Source organism: Hyperoodon ampullatus, assembly GCF_949752795.1.
Source record: "Hyperoodon ampullatus genome assembly, chromosome: 2".
Taxonomy (NCBI): domain Eukaryota; kingdom Metazoa; phylum Chordata; class Mammalia; order Artiodactyla; family Ziphiidae; genus Hyperoodon; species Hyperoodon ampullatus.
This window is the reverse complement of record NC_136915.1, coordinates 39777569-39797205: the sequence shown is the minus strand read 5'-3', so window position 1 is coordinate 39797205 and position 19637 is coordinate 39777569. Positions and strand designations below refer to the sequence as shown.

The 19637-nt window shown below is 50.1% G+C and overlaps 1 protein-coding gene across 1 annotated transcript; it reads right to left on the bottom strand.

The window, feature by feature from the left end:
* Positions 1–1524: 1524 nt before the first annotated feature.
* Positions 1525–17844, bottom strand: CYP4B1 (cytochrome P450 family 4 subfamily B member 1; the record flags this gene model as incomplete). The annotated part of the gene is given in 22 exon segments (XM_079720715.1): positions 1525–1598; positions 1601–1707; positions 2151–2184; positions 2187–2226; positions 2327–2391; positions 3169–3198; positions 3201–3301; positions 5020–5210; positions 6003–6109; positions 6264–6415; positions 6697–6742; positions 6745–6820; positions 7793–7849; positions 7852–7919; positions 8475–8519; positions 8693–8775; positions 8777–8817; positions 11864–11983; positions 13273–13391; positions 15643–15723; positions 15812–15868; positions 17793–17844. Coding segments are annotated over 22 exon segments (1746 nt in total).
* Between the last annotated feature and the right edge of the window lie 1793 nt (positions 17845–19637).

Below are 19637 nucleotides of genomic sequence, written 5' to 3'. Positions count from 1 at the left end.
TGGGGCAAGAGAGTTAGCTGGGAGCATCCTGGACAGGAAGCTTGGCAGGTCCCCTGGCATTAGGTGGTGCACAAGGGCTCGGGCTGGTCACTCTCAGAGCATGGGACGATGGGAACTTTGTCTTCTGGGTGTCAGCCATGGACGTGAGCTCTAACCACAGGATTTTACAGGAGCTGAAGAGAGTGACTAAGAACAGACCCTGCTCGCTCCACGCAGTAGGAAAAACCCCAGCTGTGTCCACACTCCTATGCACACCCCCCAGGACACATACATAGACAGTCACCCCTGTGCAGCCTCACCTATATGTGCCCCTTGTATACTCCATGCTCTGCTGACACACATGCACACAGTCTCTGGATCCCAGGAGGCAGCAGGCTTTGTTTTGCAAGCGGGTAGGATTATGTGGAATTCATCTTTGGTGCCCGCTGCTCCCAGCTCCCCTCTCACATGGAGCCTCCTCCTTCCCTTTGGCTCCAGAGCTCCCACAGACACGAGTCCTCAGAGAGAAAGGCAATTCTACCCATGGAGTCTTAGTCAAAAGAGGCCAGGGTCAGAAGGCCTCCACTCAAGCTCCTACCTGATGAGCATCTTGGCAGGTTCCTTCCCTTAGTATTTAAGCCTCCTCAGTCCTGCCTCACTGGCCTCCTGAGGATCCAGAGATCAGGGAAGTAGACACCTCTTAGACTCGAGTGCCACCCGTGGGCCAAACGTGGTTGGGACACTGGGCTCTGCTCCCTGATGATGCCTGTTGAAACCATTTCTTCACTTGTGCGACTAAGCACATACACCACAACTACTGAGCCTGCGCTCTAGAGCCCACAAGCCACAGCTACTGAGCCTGCGTGCCACAACTACTGAAGCCCGAGTGCCTAGAGCCCATGCTCTGCAACAAGAAAAGCCACTGTAAGGAGAAGCCCACGCACAGTGACGAAGAGTAGCCCCCGCAACTAGAGAAAGCCTGCGCGCAGCAACAGACTCAACACAGCCAAAAGTAAATAAATAAAAATAAATAAATTTATTTTAAAAATTCATTGTCTTGTGTATTTTTGGTTTAAGCAATTTTTCCTTATGTCTGTTGTATTCCAAAAACATACACACAAAGTTAAACAAAGAAACAGATCTCAGTGAAGGGGCAGGCCCTGAAAGCCATCCATCTATCAGGTGGAATGGGTGAGTGCCTGCTCATAACCACCAATCCCAAGGCACAGCTTCGGCTGCGAATGCTGTGTAAACTTTAGAAAGATGAACAATTATGAGAGATACCGGGAGAGTCTAGAAGCAAGTAGGTGTTCACCATATGTTTGTTGAATGAATGAGTGAGCTCTGGAACACATGCATAGTAAGCATTTATAGACACACATGTTTACATGGCACTGCCCTCGAGGTGACAGTCTATGCAGGTGCCTATTCCCCGCTAATCCACAAGCCTGCGGAAGACAAGGGAACACAGCTACTCTACAACCCAGCTTGGAGATGGCAGCACCCAGGGAGAGGCCACAACCTGGGCTGGCTGGGGCCCTACTCTCAGCAGATATACTTCCCAGAGCCGGGGCCCAGGGGCTTCAGGTGGAGGTGGATGCCATTCTTGGAGTGCAGGGTATCTGGATGCGTGGCCTTGAGGGGTCCAGGGAAAACTCAAAACAGAGCAAGCAGAGGGCTGTGACCACATTCATCTTGTTCATGGCAAACTGCTGTGTAAGGCAGTTCCTGCGACGAGCAGCAAAAAATGACATCAGGCTACAGGGTGTCCAGAGGATGAAAACCAGTGCTCTAAGTGACCAGCAGAAATCAGTAACTCTTTTTGGATGAATTGATTGATTGATCAGTTGATCAATTGAATGATTGATTGATTGACCTGGGCTTAAGAAACAGATCCTGGGAGTATGGTGAGGGTCCCAGACCAGGTAGGTTCACACTGTGGGCTGTGGCTTAGGGGGTCTCTCTTGGAACGACTCACCCACCCACCTGCCAAGGACAAGACTATGCTAATGGTAGGAGGAAGGTCCCTGGAACTTCCCCTGCATCAGGGTCACTGCACACCCAGCATGGTCCCCCTCATCCCAGAGTTCCCCCACAGGATGCCTCCCCAACGACATCCTCCATCCTCACCTCCCTCGTCCAGAGGACCAGGGATGTTAGGCTCTCCTTACCTGGGCCCAGCAGAGAACAGAATGAAGGCAAAAATCCAACCACATTCTCTGGGGAAAAGGGCAGGGGGTCGAAGACCTGAGGGGACAGGCCTTGCTTAAATATCTGCCAGGTCCTAGGGCAGGCTGACCCCATAGCCACCCACCCCACCTGACCTCTGGGCCCTGGGATGGCGTACCTCGGGGTCGAGCCACACTGCACTATTCCTATGGTGGGCATAGATGTGCAGAGAAATCAGGCTACCTGTGGGCAGAGCAGAGGCCTGATGACCAGGTGGCTGTGAGGCAGCCAGGCCCACCTCCTCACAGGGCCAGAATCCATCCCCTAACATCCCCCTAACTGGGTACCAGCCCCTCCCTGAGCACCGCCAGTGACAGAGAGTCCACGACCACCCTCAACACATCAAAATGCTTCTGATCAACCTCACACTTACTTCCTGCAGCCCCTCACTGAGCACAACACTTGACACAGACATTTGTAGAAAGGAAAAGGAAAAAAGGACTGATGCACCCCACCACGAGGTAAGACAGACAAGGACTATCACACACTTTCTGGTTTCCATTAACTGACTCTCAAGGGAAGTACTTGTTCATGATATTATGCTCTCAGCAGCAACAGCTACCATTCATTGGTGCTTACTATGTGTCAGATCCAGCATTAAACACTCCTTACAAAGCTACCACACACGGTTATACAGGTTGTACATTGCACAGCATCGTACCCGAAGTAAATGATGCCTCCTGGAGTTGTTCAGGGCCCACCATGCATGGTGGTACATGACAGCCCTGACGAAAGTTGTCTCTTTCCTCCTGAGAACAACCCAGTAAGGCAGGGACCCTTCTCATCCCCAGGTACAGAAGAGAGAGAAGAGGCTTAGAGGCAGAGGGATTTACCCCTACCTTGTGGAGCTAGGACTTGGACGCAGGCCAAACACAAAGCCTGGGTTCTTCCGCACTGGTGCGAGGGTACAGAGAGCACCCACAAGGACTCCGGTTCCACCCAGAATCCGCCCTATCCCACCTCCAGGTAGACAGCGACCATCCACAAAGTGACGGGCTTGCTGAGCTGGCGGTACACCTGGGGCACATAGGGGTAGAGGCGGAAGCTCTCCTTGAGGCACATGGTCAGATAGGTCATCTTCCTCAGATCATCGCTGCCAGCAACACAGCCAGGACTTTCCGGGCTGTGAGCAACACGGTCCTGCGGGAAGGCGGGCCCAGCCCCAGCTCCTCTCTTCACCACCATCACACACCCGAGAGTCAGAGGGACACGAGTGCTCCAAGTGTCCAGGCCAGGCTGGACATAGGGTGGCCACTCAGACCCAGGGGTCTAGCTCCACTTTTCTCCATCCCTCCCTCACCTGCACTGCTAGGAAGGGAAAGCACAGGACCCTAGGGGTGTATGTGCTCCCGGCCGTCAAACACAAGGTCACTCCTGTGTCTCTCAGGGCCCCACAGAAACCTCACAAGGGACAGTTCTTTAGGTTCTGCTTGGTTTCCCTGGGAAGCTGGAATGGAGAGGAACAGGGGCTGATATACACTGGTCAAATGAAGCAAGAAATGCATAAACAGTGACAAACTCAGAGGAGGGTGAGTAATTTTCTATATAGAGAAATATATTGTCACTAGGAAGCTCAGACCCAAATGTGGTCCAACTATAACTACTGTGCAACACCTTATTACAGAGCCCCAGCTCTAGGGTTTATTCCCCCTGGTCCTCATTGTTCATGTGTGTTCTACATTTCATTGAATAGGTGTCCTTTAAGTTGCTTCAAGTTTGAAATGGAATGAAATGAAAATTAATGTTTCAACTCCCTGCCCCCAGGCCGTCTTCACATTGCTCCCCGACCTGGAGGGCCCAGCCCCTACCTGAGTTTCAGGGCTCCTTAGGAAGCCAACTCAGGCCCACCCCTTTTGATTCCTCTGCTCTCAACACAGGGCCAGGCAGTCTTACCCTGTTCTGTGGTTTTCTCTAGCTTTTTGGTTCTGTGAGTCTGTCTTTCTGAAAACTCCCTGAGGGCAGTATCGTGGCTCCACCCCCTCCGCAGCCACACCCCAGAGAGCGCCTGGCACAGGGCCACACACCCTGGGAGGTTTCCAGTGTCCTACCAATAAAACCACACATCCTTCACCCGGTTGCTGGAGTTCTCAGTCAGTCTCCCTCAGTGAATCTAAAGTGTCTCCCCTCGACTGAGCATTTTCGGAGCCCCTGTTGTGTGCCTAGCCCTGTGAGAAAGAGAGAAAGGTGACAGGACTCGAAGGCCTGAGGGGAGGAAGGGAGACGGGGCAGAGGGCACAGCTGGGAGAGGAGCCCGTGGGAGATCGCCAAAGCTCATTCTGCACAGAGAGGTCAGCGTCAACCCGTGTCGTGTCGGTGAGCTCAAGCTTGAACCAAGAAACGGAAAACAGTTGCAAGTTTTGAAGTGATGGAGTTTGGGAAACAGCCTTTTCTCCTTCATCAGAGGAGTCTAGAGGCTGCACACGGCCATCCAAAGGCAGGTGGGAGGGAATCCGCTCCCTGGCTACCCCAGCTCTGTGCATCCTCAGTTTCCAAACCTTTCTCTCCTGGTGCTGCCTGCTCTGTCCAGGAAGCCAGAAGGGTTCTCAGGTTCTGCCAGCAGAGGGAGCCGGAACACAGGTCAGGAGCCTGCTGACCACCTTGTCTCCATGACTCACATCTGAAAAGGGTCCACTGTGAGAGAAAGGGCTCAGGGCTGTGTCCACGCATAGCTCCCCGCAAAGCCACAGCACTGAAGGGGAAAAAGACAAGGGTTACCTGCCGTCACCTGGTTTCCAGGGTGGCCCTGTAAGCACAGCTCTTGCCTGGGACCGGGAAGCAGGACAGATGGGGCTCACCCACAGCCTCACTCACCACTGGATGGAGTCCCGGTCCCCAAGAATCTCTCGCACTTCCCCCCGACAGCGATGCTGGCGCTCGGGGTACAGGGCCATGCAGTAGAGAAACCAGGACATGCCACTGGTGCTGGTGTCATGGCCTTCAAACATGAACGTGTCCACCTCGGCCCAGGGGTCTGCATCTGACAGCTCAATCCCATCTTCATCCTGGGTCACAAAGGCACAGTGCTACCGCCCAAGGCATCTGAGATAGGTTCCAACAAGACCTCATAACAGTAGCTGTCAAATGAAGGTCTGGGGGAGGGAGGGAAAGCTCCTTTTCAGACTGGGGGTGAGGACCTTCCCCTAGATTCCTATCTGTTCTCCCAAGCACAGCTTGGATGCCTCCTACTCCAGGAAGCCTTCTTTGACCCCTCTGGCCAAGTGACCTGTGACTTCACCAGCCCTGTCATCTTGGCTCACTTGACACAGAATAATACCACCTGGAGGAGGAAGAGGTCTGTCAATGTCCACCTCCTGTCTCCTGCACTAGACCGTCAGCGTCTGGAGGCCAAGGCCAAGGCTTTCTCAGCGTCTGCATCCCTAGCACGGACACTAACCCAGGGTGGGGCTCAGTGAGTTTGTGGAGTGAGTGAATAAAGGACCAACTGAATGAGTGAATGAATGAATAAGTAATGTATAAAGCCTAAGACTGTAAGATTCGCGGGTGCTAAGATTCTTCAGAGTCTTAGAAGTCTGGAATTGGTCTTCAGGCATGTGACCCAGCATCCCTGCCACTACATCTCTCCCCAGTGTCACGGCCAGCCACAGCCAGCCCCTTCCCACCTCTGAGCCTTTGCTGATATGTATCATGGGACAAGAAACAGGTCATATGTGCTAGGGAAAGAGGAAGAAAATGCTTAGCCCCTGCTGCTGTTCAGCGAGCCCTGTCCCAGGAGGACGCTCTGAAGACCCGTGTGGGACAAGTTCTCAGGTCAGGGCGGGAGACTGTGCACTTACCCGGGCCCCAAGGAGAACGTCCAGGAAGTCCAGGTGCCTCCGGCTCTGGATCTTCTCCCTCTCTTTCTTGTCCTGCAGGGCTGCCTTCCGTTCCCTGATGACCTGGTCTGTCCCGGGAGCACAGGGTGTCACTGCCTGGGGACCTGCCCTCTGCCTGAAGGGGGAACGGATGTCCTGCAATGGGAGGGGTCCCCCAGGGGCCAGGAGGAGCTAGACTAGAACCTGGGCTTCCTGTGCGTGGGCCGTGCAGGAAGCTCCCACCTGTGTGGTCGTGGGCCACCTGGCAGGCCTGCAGGAAGTGGCGGCCCTGCAGGGTGAGCCAGTAGATGAAGTCCCTGTGGTACTGGAAGGGCTCGAAACACTGCTGCATCAGCAGCAAGAGATCGCTGACCGCCAGGCAGTAGCTCCTGTCCCTGCACAGCGGAGGGAGGGAGAGATGCTCAGACACTGATCCCCAGCAGAGCCCCCGAGCGGCTCCATTCCACAATCCAGCCCCAGCCTCTGCACTCTCTGCCCATCCTCTCCCTGCCATTAGCCTCCCACCAAAGCCATGGGAAAGGCCCGGCTCCACCTGAGCTGGGCTCCCTAGGGCAGGACCCTATCTCCTCTCAGACCAGGGTCCGGGAGTCCTGCCACCTCGCCCCGCCAAGCCAGCCTGGGTGGAGACTGCGGTCAGCCCCGAGGGCCCCCTGACCTGCGGCCCAGGCCGCTCTTTCCTCTGCCAAAGGTGCACTTCATGGCGAGTCCAGCGCCATGGGGCCCACATCACAGAAGATGTCAAAGCTCTTAGGCTCACGAGACTTTTCCTCCCACTTTTCCTAGAACCCAGACATGGAAGGTGATGAGGGAGAGAGGCCAGCCAGGCTGGGTGCCCGACACCTGCCGTCCAGGACCCGCTGCTGTCTTCCCCCCACACACCCCCGGTCCCTGGCCTGGCCTCCATCCTGCTGTTATGGGGGTGGTGGAGGGAAGAGGCTTCAGGCTCAGAGGGCAGAACCAGGAGGCAGCCTCGCCCAGCACACACAGACACTTCTTCCCAGCCAGGCAGCTGTGTGTAAGGGGAGAGGAGGGCCGAGGGGTGGTGAGCTCCCCAGCACAGTCTGTGTGTAAGTCAGGCCTGCAGCAATACTGGGGAGGAGCCTCCTGCAAAGGGAAAGACCAGCCTGGGTAACGTCTGGGGATTATCCAGCCCTAAGACTCTGAGCTGGACCCCTGATGCCCGGCATCCATTTTATTTTATTTTATAATAAATTTTATTTATGTTTTAGGCCACGCCATGTGGCATGCTGGATCTTAGTTCCCTGACCAGGGATCAAACCCGTGCCCCCTGCATTGGGAGCACAGAGTCATAACCACTGGACCGTCAGGGAAGTCCCCCGGCATCCATTTTAGAGATGAGTTCCTCTTGACCTTATTTCAGGCAGTTGTACTAGGCCGAGAATGAGGAGACACTTTTTAGACATGGAAGGTCTTCTTAATATTCTCAAGTACAGGCAGCCCTCAAATCGGCTACAGTAGGAGATTTACTGGGGTCTCACAGAGCCCCTTTGATCTGGGAAGAGGGAGGACTGGGTCTCCTGGTGGAGACAAGGGCCAGGGCTGCCTGGCCACTTGGAGCTTCAGCACCTGGTCAGCACCCAGCCTGCAGTAGGTGTCAGGCAGGGCAAGGCTCGCACAGCTACTGCACACAGAAACAGGCCTCGGGGCCTCAGCAGTTCTCCTCACTGCCCTCCCCCAGGGAAAACTGGCCCTGCAGCACAGCCTCCAGGAGTCTGGCACGGGGAGCTCACCAACATGGCACATGTAGACTCGGCGAACACGGCCACGTAGGGCTTCAGCACGTAATGGGGAAGCCAGGTGTGAGTAGCTTGTGATGCTGAAACCACTTGGGCCCCTGGAGGAGCAGCAAGCCTTTCCCTGGGGAAGGGATGGGGGAGGGCAGGCCGGGCAGGTCACACAATCCTGCCCCATCCCTGGCAGCCCGGGGCCAAGCACAGCCAACCCCGCCCCCGTCCTCCCTGCCCAGCCTCGCATCCCAACCCAGCTCTGCCTTCCAGCCACACAGCCTCGCAGCCTCTGGTGACACCAGCCTGGGTCCTGCCACCACTCCTTTCCTCAGGCCCTGACCCCAGCCAGCTCCACCAATAAAACCTCCTGGATCACCTCTAGTGCCGCCTCCTCCAGGAAGCTGTTCCTCACAGGGACGCATTGTCCAGAGCCTTTGCCCTGGCTCTCTAGGGAAGAGACACTCTGGCAGGAGAAGGTGCCTGAGACCCACCTCCCTGGCAGCCTGGAGCTCTCCTGCTTTCTCCCGCGCTTCCTACTGAGCAGCTGAGCTTAGCATAGGCAGTTGGGGGCCGGGTGGTCGGTGGATGGAACAACTACCAGAGTGGGCACTGGGCAGGGAGGTCCGGACAGGGAAGGCTCCTGCTCACCCAGCACCAAGGGCAGGAAAGGCAGGTGCCCACTCACCAATCCACTGGAGGAAGAAGTCAAACACATCCGGGGCCTTAGGGTCTGCAGGACAAAGAGAAGCTTGGGTCAAGTGGGGACTGGGGATTTCCGGAGGATGCTTGGTGATAAATAGGGTGGGGACCTCAGCTGCCTAGACTTAGGGCACAGGCCCAGAACCCCTCCCCCCATGGTTCCTTTGCTCTCAGGAAGCTCCACCTTCTCCCAGGAACCCTCACCTCCTCGACTGTACATAGCTTTGGTGTAGTCAGTGTCATAGATGTTCAGGAAGCCAAGGAACTGTCCCAACCACCGTGGGTGGGTGTGGGGACACCAACTTGTCCAGACTCCCCATCTGCTGGATCTGAAATGGCAACAGAAGACCAGGCCACTCGGGAACCCAGCGTCACCAGCCAGGCCAGCGGGGAAGAGAGGAGGCTGCCCAGGAAGGCCCAGGGAGCACCCACTCCCTCCTCCTGCACCCCCTCTCCTAGCCAGTCTCCCTGTCCTACACACCTTTGGGCTCAGTCCCCTCTCCAGTCCCATAACCACTGCTCTAAGTCCAAGCTACCCTCTTATTGCCCCTGGGTGAGCTCGGCCAACCTACTTCCATCTGGTGCCTGCCACCAACCTCCTATCTCCACTGCAGCCAGAAGGAGATTTCTTTTCAGCATCAAAGTTTTTCATTAGAAAGAGAATTCCAGCTTGTTGTTCAATACAGAAATCATGTCGATTCCACCCCTGTTAAGTCATGCAACACATTTTTATTGAGGACCTGCTATGTGCAGAGCCCTGTCTCAGGGGAATGAGAGAAACATGATCCTGCCCTTTCCTTCTATGGGGGGAAGACATAATAAACAAGTAAACAACAAAGTAAAAAGATTGCAGAAAGTAGTGAGTAATAAGAAGGAAATAAACACAGCACTGGGAGAGAGACTAACAGGAGGCCCTGCTTAGATAGAGTGACCCAGAATGGGCTCTTGTTGGAAAGGACATTCAAGGTCAAACCGGAAGGATGATCAGGAGCTGACCATGTGAAGAGTAAGGGAAGAGCATTCCAGGGAGAGGGAACAGCAAGCACAGAGTCTGGAGTAGGAAAAAGTATGGTGTCTCCCAGGAGCTGCCACTAGGGGGACAGTGGCCTGTGATGTGGTTGGAGAGATCGTCCAGAGGGTGGTGTGTGCTCTTTGGAGGTTTTTCTAGCCACATCTACTCACCTAAATGTGTTTTATGTAAATGGGGTATATGACAAATACTTTTCCAAAACCTGCCTTTTTTAATTTAACATATTTTGTCCTTCTTTCCAAACTAGTGCATTTAACTGTCCCTCAGTATTTCTAAAAACTGCCTAGTATTCCACTGCAGGGATGTACCATTATATATTTATCCATTTTTCCCTGTGTGGAGGGAGACTTTTAGAGATATACTTAAAACCCTTCAGTGGGACTTCCCTGGTGGCACAGTGGTTAAGAATCTGCCTGCCTGGGCTTCCCTGGTGGCACAGTGGTTGAGAGTCCGCCTGCCGATGCAGGAGATACGGGTTCGTGCCCCAGTCCGGGGAGATCCCACATGCCGCAGAGCGACTGGACCCGTGAGCCATGGTCGCTGAGCCTGTGTGTCCAGAGCCTGTGCTCCGCAATGGGCGAGGCCACAACAGTGAGAGGCCCGAGTACAGCAAAAAAAAAAAAAAAAAAAAAAAAAACCTGAAGGAAAAATGAGTCCAATCTAGAATTTTATATTCAACCAAACTATTAAGCAACTTCCACAGTAGAGTAAAGGTATTTCAAACAGTGAAGATACCCCAAATTAAAATACTTTCTCACAAAGTATAATAAGAGAGTAAACCATTAGAAGAAATATATGAGTTGTGGGAAACAAAGGGACCCAGAAAGAGACACAGAGACAGAGAGAGAGAATTCCTAGAATAATGGTGAAGGAAGATCTCAAGGCAGTGTCACAGCAGCTTTTATATAAAATTGCAACCTGAACTAATTTGAACAGGTCAAAAAGCCCCAGGAGAGGACTGTCCTGGTGGAGCAGTGGTTAAGAATCTGCCTGCCAATGCAGGGGTCATGGGTTTGAGCTCTGGTCCAGGAATATCCCACATGCCATGGAGCAACTAAGCCCATGCGCCACAAATACTGAAGCCCACGCACCTAGAGCCTGTGCTCCGCAACAAGAGAATGAGAAGCCCACGTACAGCAACGAAAAGTAGCTCCCGCTCGTGGCAACCAAAAAAAGCCCTCGCATAGCAACAAAGACCCAATGCAGCCAAAAATTAATTAATTAATTAATTTTTTAAAAAGCCCCAGGAGAGATTTATTCAAATACTGGTAATGAGTTAGAATGTACGATTAAGAGATTTATACAATTCTAGATGGTTTGAGGTTGAGTTAGCAGTACGTATACTGAAAACCAAGCAAATATGAAGAATATAAGACAACTATTAGCAAAATGTTATGCTGAAAAGTAATAATATATTATTATATGACTAAACTAGTGAATAGCATTTATATAACCTTTCAATGTAAACACTGAATATTTATTTAACTAAAATTATGATGGTAACTATATTGATAGGTTGTAGGAGTGGAAAATGTACATGTGTGATGGGAAGAGAGGTAAATTCATCCATTAGAGAGGAAAGTAAAAAAGATAATGCTCAAACTGAAAAATTAAGAAATTGCAACACAAGTATGTTGAATGGCAATACAGAGGCAAATAACAAAAGATCCAGGGGCTTCCCTGGTGGCACAGTGGTTGAGAGTCCGCCTGCCGATTCAGGGGACACGGGTTCGTGCCCTGGTCCGGGAGGATCCCATGTGCCATGGAGCGGCTGGGCCCGTGAGCCATGGCCGCTGGGCCTGCGCACCCGGAGCCTGTGCTCCACAACGGGAGAGGCCACAACAGTGAGAGGCCCGAGTACCACAAAAAAAAAAAAAAAAAGGTCCAGCTAATTGTGTGGAAATAATTGCCCCTGGGGAGGACGGAATAGGAGAAGGGGTTCCCTGGGTTGGCAGTTCTTCACAACAGGCTTCATAGAACTGTTTGACTCTTAAGCCAGGTCCATATATTGGGCTGGCCAAAAAGTTCATTCGGGTTTTCCATGTCTTATGGACAGACCCGAACAAACTTTTTGGCCAACCCAATATAACTCTATAAAAATGACAACTACATTTTAAAAATTAAAATTGTGTTAATTTACAAAATTCTATCATCACAAATTCCCAACCATTTTCACATACTTTAATTGATGTGGTAATCCAACATCAGTTTACTTTTTTGTATTATTAATAATACTAATTTGGCTTATGAAATATTAGTTAACTTTAAAAATTTGGAAACATTTTCTGAATGATACTGCAAATATCAAATGCAACATAAATGCTAATGAATGAAGAGCACTTTACCGTCTGATCCTGCAGTTCCTGGCAGCCCTGGCGCTCCAGGCAACACAGGTGGTCCCTGGTTCCCTGGTTTTCCTGGAGTAGAATCAGCTCTCCCAGGAATACCAGCTGCCTCTGGAAACCCTGGATGACCAGAAAACCCTCGTGGCCCAGGGGGTCCCGTCATGCCTCCAAGAGAAATCAAGAATGAAAACCACATATCCTCTCAGATTAAATTTTTCTGTAGAAGAAATCAAAATCAGTACATTCTTCTTAGGCTGTGGAATTGTTTTTTAAGGAAAAAACTGTAGATAAAAAATAACTGAAGATCGCAACCATCAAAATGCCTCACCTCCTTCAAAACAAGCACACAACGGGTAACAAAGTTTAGGGGAATCAGATTTTCTTACCTTTTAGCCATTCTTTAGGGTTATTGGGAAAGAAATATATATTATTTAATTTAAATTATTTTTAAAATCTTTCTACCTAAATAACTTGATAAAAATAACCTGAATAAACATATTAGCACATATAGTGAACTAAAGTATGTATTCACAAAAAGACAAATACTGTGTGATACCACTTACATGTGGAATCTAAAAAATACAACAAACTACTGAATATAACAAAAAAGAAGCAGATTCACAGATACAGAGAACAAACTAGTGGTTACCAGTGGGGAAAGGGAAGGGAGGAGGGGTAATATAGGGGTAGGGGATTAAGAGGTAAAAACCATTATGTATAAAATAAGCTACAAGGATATATTGTACATCACAAGGAATATAGCCAATATTTTATAATAACTATAAATGGAGCATAACCTTTAAAAATTGTGAATCACTATATTGTACACCTGTAACATAATACTGTACATCAACTATTCTTCAATAAAAATTTTTTTTTAAAAACCACTGTGTAAGACGTTTACTTCCCAGGACTCTTCTGTCTCTATGCACTGCTCTCCCCATCCCCTTCCCTATACTCACCCAGGCAGCTAGGCCTGCAATTCTTTGCAATCAGAGTGAAATTCTTGATTTGGGGATTCAAAAGCCAAGGCCTTGAGTTGCAAAAACCCAGGCTTTCTAACTTCAAAAGCCTAAGCCCTGAAGGATTTGGAGAACAAGCTCTGTAACATACATAGTAGATTTAAAGGAATACATGAACAATCGGTGACCCTCCCGCAGCTGAGACTGGAACCGAACTGAAGGGGGCAGCAGGGACAGAGAAAGAGCCAGGGGTGACGAAGAGATGAGACTCTGATGAGTCCCTGAGAAAGTCCTCATGTTACCTATGTGGGAACTCAGAGAGCAAAAAGGGACACATGCCCTCCCAGGGTCAAGCCCAGGAAAGCAGCACAGCCTAGGTTGCTCTGGAAATGTGGTGAGGAAGGGGCTGCATGGTGCTTCTAGGCTGATGGGTCTTAACAGTCTCACAGCATGGGAGCGGATGAGTGTTCTGTGCACCCAGGTGGGATTCAGGGGCTGCTGAGAGGGAGCTGGACCTGGAGAGACCTTGAGGTTGGACACAAGGGAAGACCCGGTGGCCACCTTTGCTAATTGACAAAAACAGTGAGGCAGAACCATGTACACTCAGGGCACACCCCCCAAGAACAGACACCACACCCCAGTTGCACTAGTCTTGCAGTGACTCCCAGAATGTGACACACACCTGGCAGAGGAGTGAGGATACCCAGAGGTGACTGAGATATGTTTCTGCCACCTGTAGGAAGGGTGCTGGGAAAAGAAATTAAGTTCACATGGAGAGAAATAATCTTTCATTTCTTGCAGCCTTATGTTTGTGGACTAAGACTGTAACGGTTGGATGGCTCTGCCTGTGAAAACAAGTATTAATGCAGCTACAGAGGGAGAGGAGGATTGAGGGTGGAGGGAGAAAGAGAGGTCCAAGATGATGGCAGAAAGCCTTGACCCAAGGATATACAGGACCAGCAAAAATCCCCCGTGGAAGGGAATGCCTGTGAACTTTCCCTAAAGGGAGTTTAATACTCAGATTCAAGTTCTCATTTGTCCTGGTCTTTGCTGCAGCTCCCCTCTGTGGCCCCAAACCTTCAATATCATCCACTGCACATACTAGCTTTGCATGAGAGTAATGCTTTGCAAGGATGAAGGAGGAGGAGCAATGGTGTGTGTGGACCCAAGCAGCAAAGAAAGAGGATAGCACTGCCAGGACATAGCGTGGTGGCAGTCAGACAGTGGCTAGGGCTGGAGTCCTCTCAAAGGCTTCCTCACTCAACACTCACATGTCACCTGGGACCTCAGTTAAGGCTGTTGGCCAGAACACCTGCACATGGCCTCTCCGTGTGGCCTGGGCTTCCTCACAGCATGGTGGCTGGGTTCCAAAAGCAAGCATCCAGAAAGAGAGCCTGACAGAAGCTCTATCATCTTGTATAATGTAGCCTCAGGAATCAAGCAGCATCACCTTCGCCTCTTTCCGGTTGTTTTGTTTTGTTTTGTTTGGCCATGCCACATGGCGTGTGGGATCTTAGTTCCCCAACCAGGGATCAAACCCACACCCCCTGCAATGGCAGCGCAGAGTCCTAACTTTTGGACCGCTAGGGAATTCCCTTGCCTCTTTCTGTTTATGAGAAGCAGATCACTGAGGCCAGCCCATAGTCAAGGGGAAGGGGATTAGACGTCACTTCTTTTTTTTTTTTTTTTTTTTGTGGTACTCGGGCCTCTCACTGTTGTGGCCTCTCCCGTTGCAGAGCACAGGCTCCGGACGCACACGGGCCCAGCCGCTCCGTGGCATGTGGGATCTTCCCAGACCGGGGCACGAGCCCGTGTCCCCTGCATCGGCAGGCGGACTCTCAACCACTGCGCCACCAGGGAAGCCCTAGACGTCACTTCTTGATAGGAAGAATTTGTAGACAAGTTTAACATCACCACAAAGACCAAGAAGTCACCAGGATAAACACAAGCCCCTGAGAATCCCTGAAGATATTGATTGTGACAGTCAGGCTAATCTTCCACCATGTGTGGAAATGCATCCCAGATGATTCTATTTGAGTGGCAAAGGGCAGTAGGATCCCAGAGGCTAGAGGACTTTGGGAAACCCAGGGAATTGCTGCCAGTTTGCCTGTCTGACCCCCCAGTAGGCAGTAAACTCACTACCCTCTGCCTTGGACATTGGACTGCGCTGGTGGATGAGTAACCCGGAGCAAGTGAAACTGTTCAGGGCTTGTTTCCATAATATGCACATGGTTGCTTAAAATTTGACAAATGTGTAAAATTTGTGACACTCACTACAAGCATTGCTACAAGAGAGGGTACAGCAATTTGCAGACATGGGAATGAGTATCTGGAATTGACTTTGGGACTGACCAGGACTCTGCTGGACACACCCAGAGGTGGGTGATGGTTCCTCCAGTGATCAAAACTCACAGACTAAACCAGACAGTTAAAATCAGCATAGATGGGGCTTCCCTGGTGGCGCAGTGGTTGAGAGTCTGCCTGCCGATGCAGGGGACACGGGTTCGTGGCCGGGAAGATCCTACATGCTGCGGAGCGGCTGGGCCTGTGAGCCATGGCCGCTAAGCCTGCGCATCCGGAGCCTGTGCTCCGCAACGGGAGAGGTCACAGCAGTGAGAGGCCCGCGTACCGCAAAAAAAAAAAAAAAAAAAAAAAAAAATTCAGCATAGATGGATTGAAAAGTGAATCCCTCTACAACATGGTTAGTGTCTAATAGTAAAGCAAATCAGAACTTATGTATTGCAAACATGTCTGCGAGTTGGAGAGGACAAGACAAGGGCAGAAAATGTGAATCGGGTTCTGCTAAAAGGCAGGCACCTGCTGGCTCCAGGTGCCTCTGAGGACCTTCCCTCAGGGAAGGTGTTGGGGTTCCTGATATTAAATCATTCATCCCCTTCCCTGCAAAAAGTGCCAAAAAGGAGGAGTTACTTCTCCTTGCCCCTTCACCGAGAAGACGGAAGTCCTAGAACATCAAGATATGACTCACCCTCTCCACCTCCACTCTCTCCTATCTCCAACCCCACCTGCTCCCTCGCCCTCTCTCCTGACAATTGACAACAGAGGGTGAGTAAAGCCAGGAGGCAACAGGGGATGCCAGGAGCTGCGCATTTTATAGACTCTTGGCAGACTTTTGGAGGGGGAAGTTGTTGGGAGAGAAAGAAGGAGGGAATGTGCCTCAAGGCTTATGCCAAGGCGGAACTCCAAGGCAGGATCTCCCTCTGGCCATGGCGGGATATGGTGGGGGATGCTTACTCATTGTGGAAGGGTGTCCAGAGAAAGGGGGAGCCTGACCAGCAGGGACACTGAAGCCAGCTCTTTCTTCATACAACTTTGCCCAGTTTTCCCATAACTTCAGAGGAGATTGCAGCAGCAGGAGCCTGAAGCCACAGGCCTGAGCAGTAAAGCCATCATGCTTTCAACAGACACCCACTAAGCTACTACTATGTGCTGGACCCCGTACTGAGCGCTGGGGACACAGAACTATCTCAGACATGGAGGAACTCGCAGAGGAGTGGGAGAGAAAAACACAGAACGAATTAGGGCAGTGAAATACTTCCCATTACTGGAACCACAGGGAAGGGAGTGGAGGAGGAATTTGTTCCAGCTGGGATGGAAAGAGAGGTCATGGAAGCATGCCCAGAAGAGAGTCACAAGAATTGAGTCTGGAAAGATAAGCAAGCCTTCCCTAGCAGAGAAAATAATGTGGATGGCCAAGGCCACAGAGGCAGGGGACAGCCAGCCAGTTGTTGAGTAATGCCAGGGCACTGGGCATGAGGATGGGGCAGACTGAGGGAAGAGGCTGGAGAGGCAGGCCAGACCCAGATCACACCAAGCCTCATAGGCCAGGCTGAGGAGCTGGGGCTTTACCCTAGAGGCCATGGGGAGGGCTGAAAGATTTGAAGGGAACTGAGGCATTAGTCACTCTGGCTAATATGGGGATTAATGTGGAGAGGTGGAAAGGCCTAGAGGGTAGTAGAGCAGTGAGGAGGGCTGACCAGAGAGGGTGGAGGCTTATACTAGGGCAGTGGCCACTGAGGATCACCTGGGTGTAAGACTAGCAGCAGCAAGACCAGAGGTCAGAGGTCAGCAGTCCAGTCCAGTCCAGTGTCCCAGACTCTAGCCCCAAGCTCCTGTTTCCTGTCCCAGCTTTGGATGGAAAAGAAGCATTGGAGGCAGCTTCAGAAAGAAAGAAGAAAAAGACATTATGGGAGACTTTGGGCAGTGACAGAATCAGGAGGTAGAAGGCAGGGAGCAGGATGATTTCCTCCTCAAGCTGGAGATCAGCACTCAGCTCTGTGTGGTGTCAACCCCAAGAAGTAGGATGGCTAGGAGGAGTAGGGTGTCTGGGAGGGAGGAGGACCCTGCCTTGACTTCATTCAACAAGTTTGTTCAACAGACATTTGTCCTGAACTTGCTAAGGGAGACACACCAATCCTTTGGAACCAGCAGACCTGGTTCACATCCCAGGTATACCATTTACCAGTTCCACGGCCACAGGAAAGTGACTTAATTTCTGAACCAGTTTCCCCATCTCGAAAATGAAGACTGTCCTCCCTTCCACGTGCAGTTGTTTTAAAGATTAAAAATAATATATATGATAATAATTGTGGCACATAGTAGGCGTTCAGTAAATGGCAGTCGTTATTTCTTGCCTAGAGCTCTGCCGAGGCTCTGACCGTGGAAAGGGAGCGTGAACCCAAAGCAGTCCTGGGCTTTAGAAAGTTCTGTGTTTCAGTGCTTCCCTCTGCTGGCCAAAAGGAGCAGACAGCACCGGGGAAAGGAGGCTGAAACCAGACAGAGCTCCCTATCTCCCCAACCACAGTAGGAATCTCCCTACATTGAGCATTCCCCAGTGGGAGGACACCAGCCTCCCTCCAGATGTGGATCCCTCCAGAGGCAGCAGATGTGAAGCAGCATATAGACTGCCAGCCACTTACCAGCAGTGTGAAACTGGATGTATCACTTACCTCTCTGCACCTCTGTTTCCTTGGCTATAAAATGGGTGATGATCCCTACCATGTTTCAAAGAATTGTCGTGACTTTGGGGAAAAGAGATTATTCCTGGATAATGTCTGTGGACAGACATGATCTGAGCTACCCCACAAATGTTAATGATCAAGCATTTTCTGATGTCCCTTCCCCAATATGCTGGGTGCTAGGGACCACAGGAATATATAAGAAGTTGGCCCTGCCCTTAAGGAGCTCCAATCTGGTGGGAGAGGCAGCCATGCTTCAGGCAGGTATTGATGGGGTGGGATGAGGGCTGTGCATGACTGGAGGAGTCAAGGAAAGACCTGCTGTTGTGCCAGCCTGTCCCAAGGACCCAGTTGTTCAGCCCTAAAACAACAGAGGATAGAGCCAAGCCCAGGATGACCTACAGGTCTCCAATCATAGCATCTCTTGGCATAATCCTTTCTGCTCCTCAATCCCCTCTCCCCCAAAGCAGTGAACAGGGAAATGTGGCAGGAGGTCAACAGAGTCAACCAGCCAAAGCCACAGCTGTCTCTGAGTATAAGCCCACCCTGTATTCAGGTAAGGCTCTCAAGACCTTGCAACACATTGTAATACCTTCTCACTGGAATTCCTGGACCAACTCCTGAAGGAGTTGCCCTCACCTTCAAAGCTTTTTTTTAACTTCACCCCACTAATCTTGTTAGACTCCACAGGTGGGTTTCCACCAGAGAAATTTATCCTGGTTCCCACAACCTATAGAAATTTCTTAGGACATGGATATTGACAAAGACTCACAGGGACAGAAAGAAGTTAAGACAACAGACAGGAACCAACTGCCAGGGAAACACACATATTTGGTCCTTCCTTAGAATTTAGGTTCAGAAGAGAAAAATTTTTGCATGACAGGGAAGCACTGGGGCTGAGAGAGCACAAAGGAGAAACTTCAACCCTAATAAATGAAAAAGACATTCAGGCATAAATGACTGGAAAGGGAGAAATAAAGTTGTCATTAAACACAGATAATATGATTGTCCACATAAAATGAAACAAAACAAAAAAATCCACAAATTATTAGAATTATTAGGAGAGCAAGGCAATTGGACATAAAGGCAATATACAAAGGTCATTGCATTTCTATACACCAGCAACCAACAATTGCCATAGAAAACAATATTTAAAAGATTCTAACTATAATAGCAACAAAATTATAAAGTACTTAGGCATAATAGTAACTAAAACTTGTGTAAGATCTACATGTAAATAATTATAATAAATTACTGAGAGATACTTCCTCAGCCAAATGATCAAATCTAACTTCACCAATAGTTACACAGATGACACTGTACCCTCAAATGTGATGCACTGAGATGGACATCTCAGTGTTATAGTATTCCTGCCAAAAATGTTTAACCTGAATCTAACCTTGAGGAAACAATCATACAACATTTCCTGGTGGGAGTGTATATTTGACAACCATTTTGAATCTAAATTGAAGGACATTTTTGCAAAACAACTGGCCTGTACTTTCAAAAATATCACAAAAGACAAAAATTCACACAGGTTAATTACAGGTGGGAAACTGCTCTAGATTAAAGGAGAAAAAAGACAAAGCAATTAAATATGGTGTGAGATCTTTGATTTGATCCTGATGTTTTTTAAATCAGCTATGAAGAACATTAAAGGAACAACTGAAGAATATTTATTAAGAACTTTATATTAGAAAATAATAATGCATCAGTGTCAAATTTCCTGAATATGATCATTACACTGTGCTCATGCAGAAGAACATCTATGTACTTGGGAGTTATACACAGAAATATTTGGGAGTACAATTTCATAATTTGAGAGTAACTTACCCT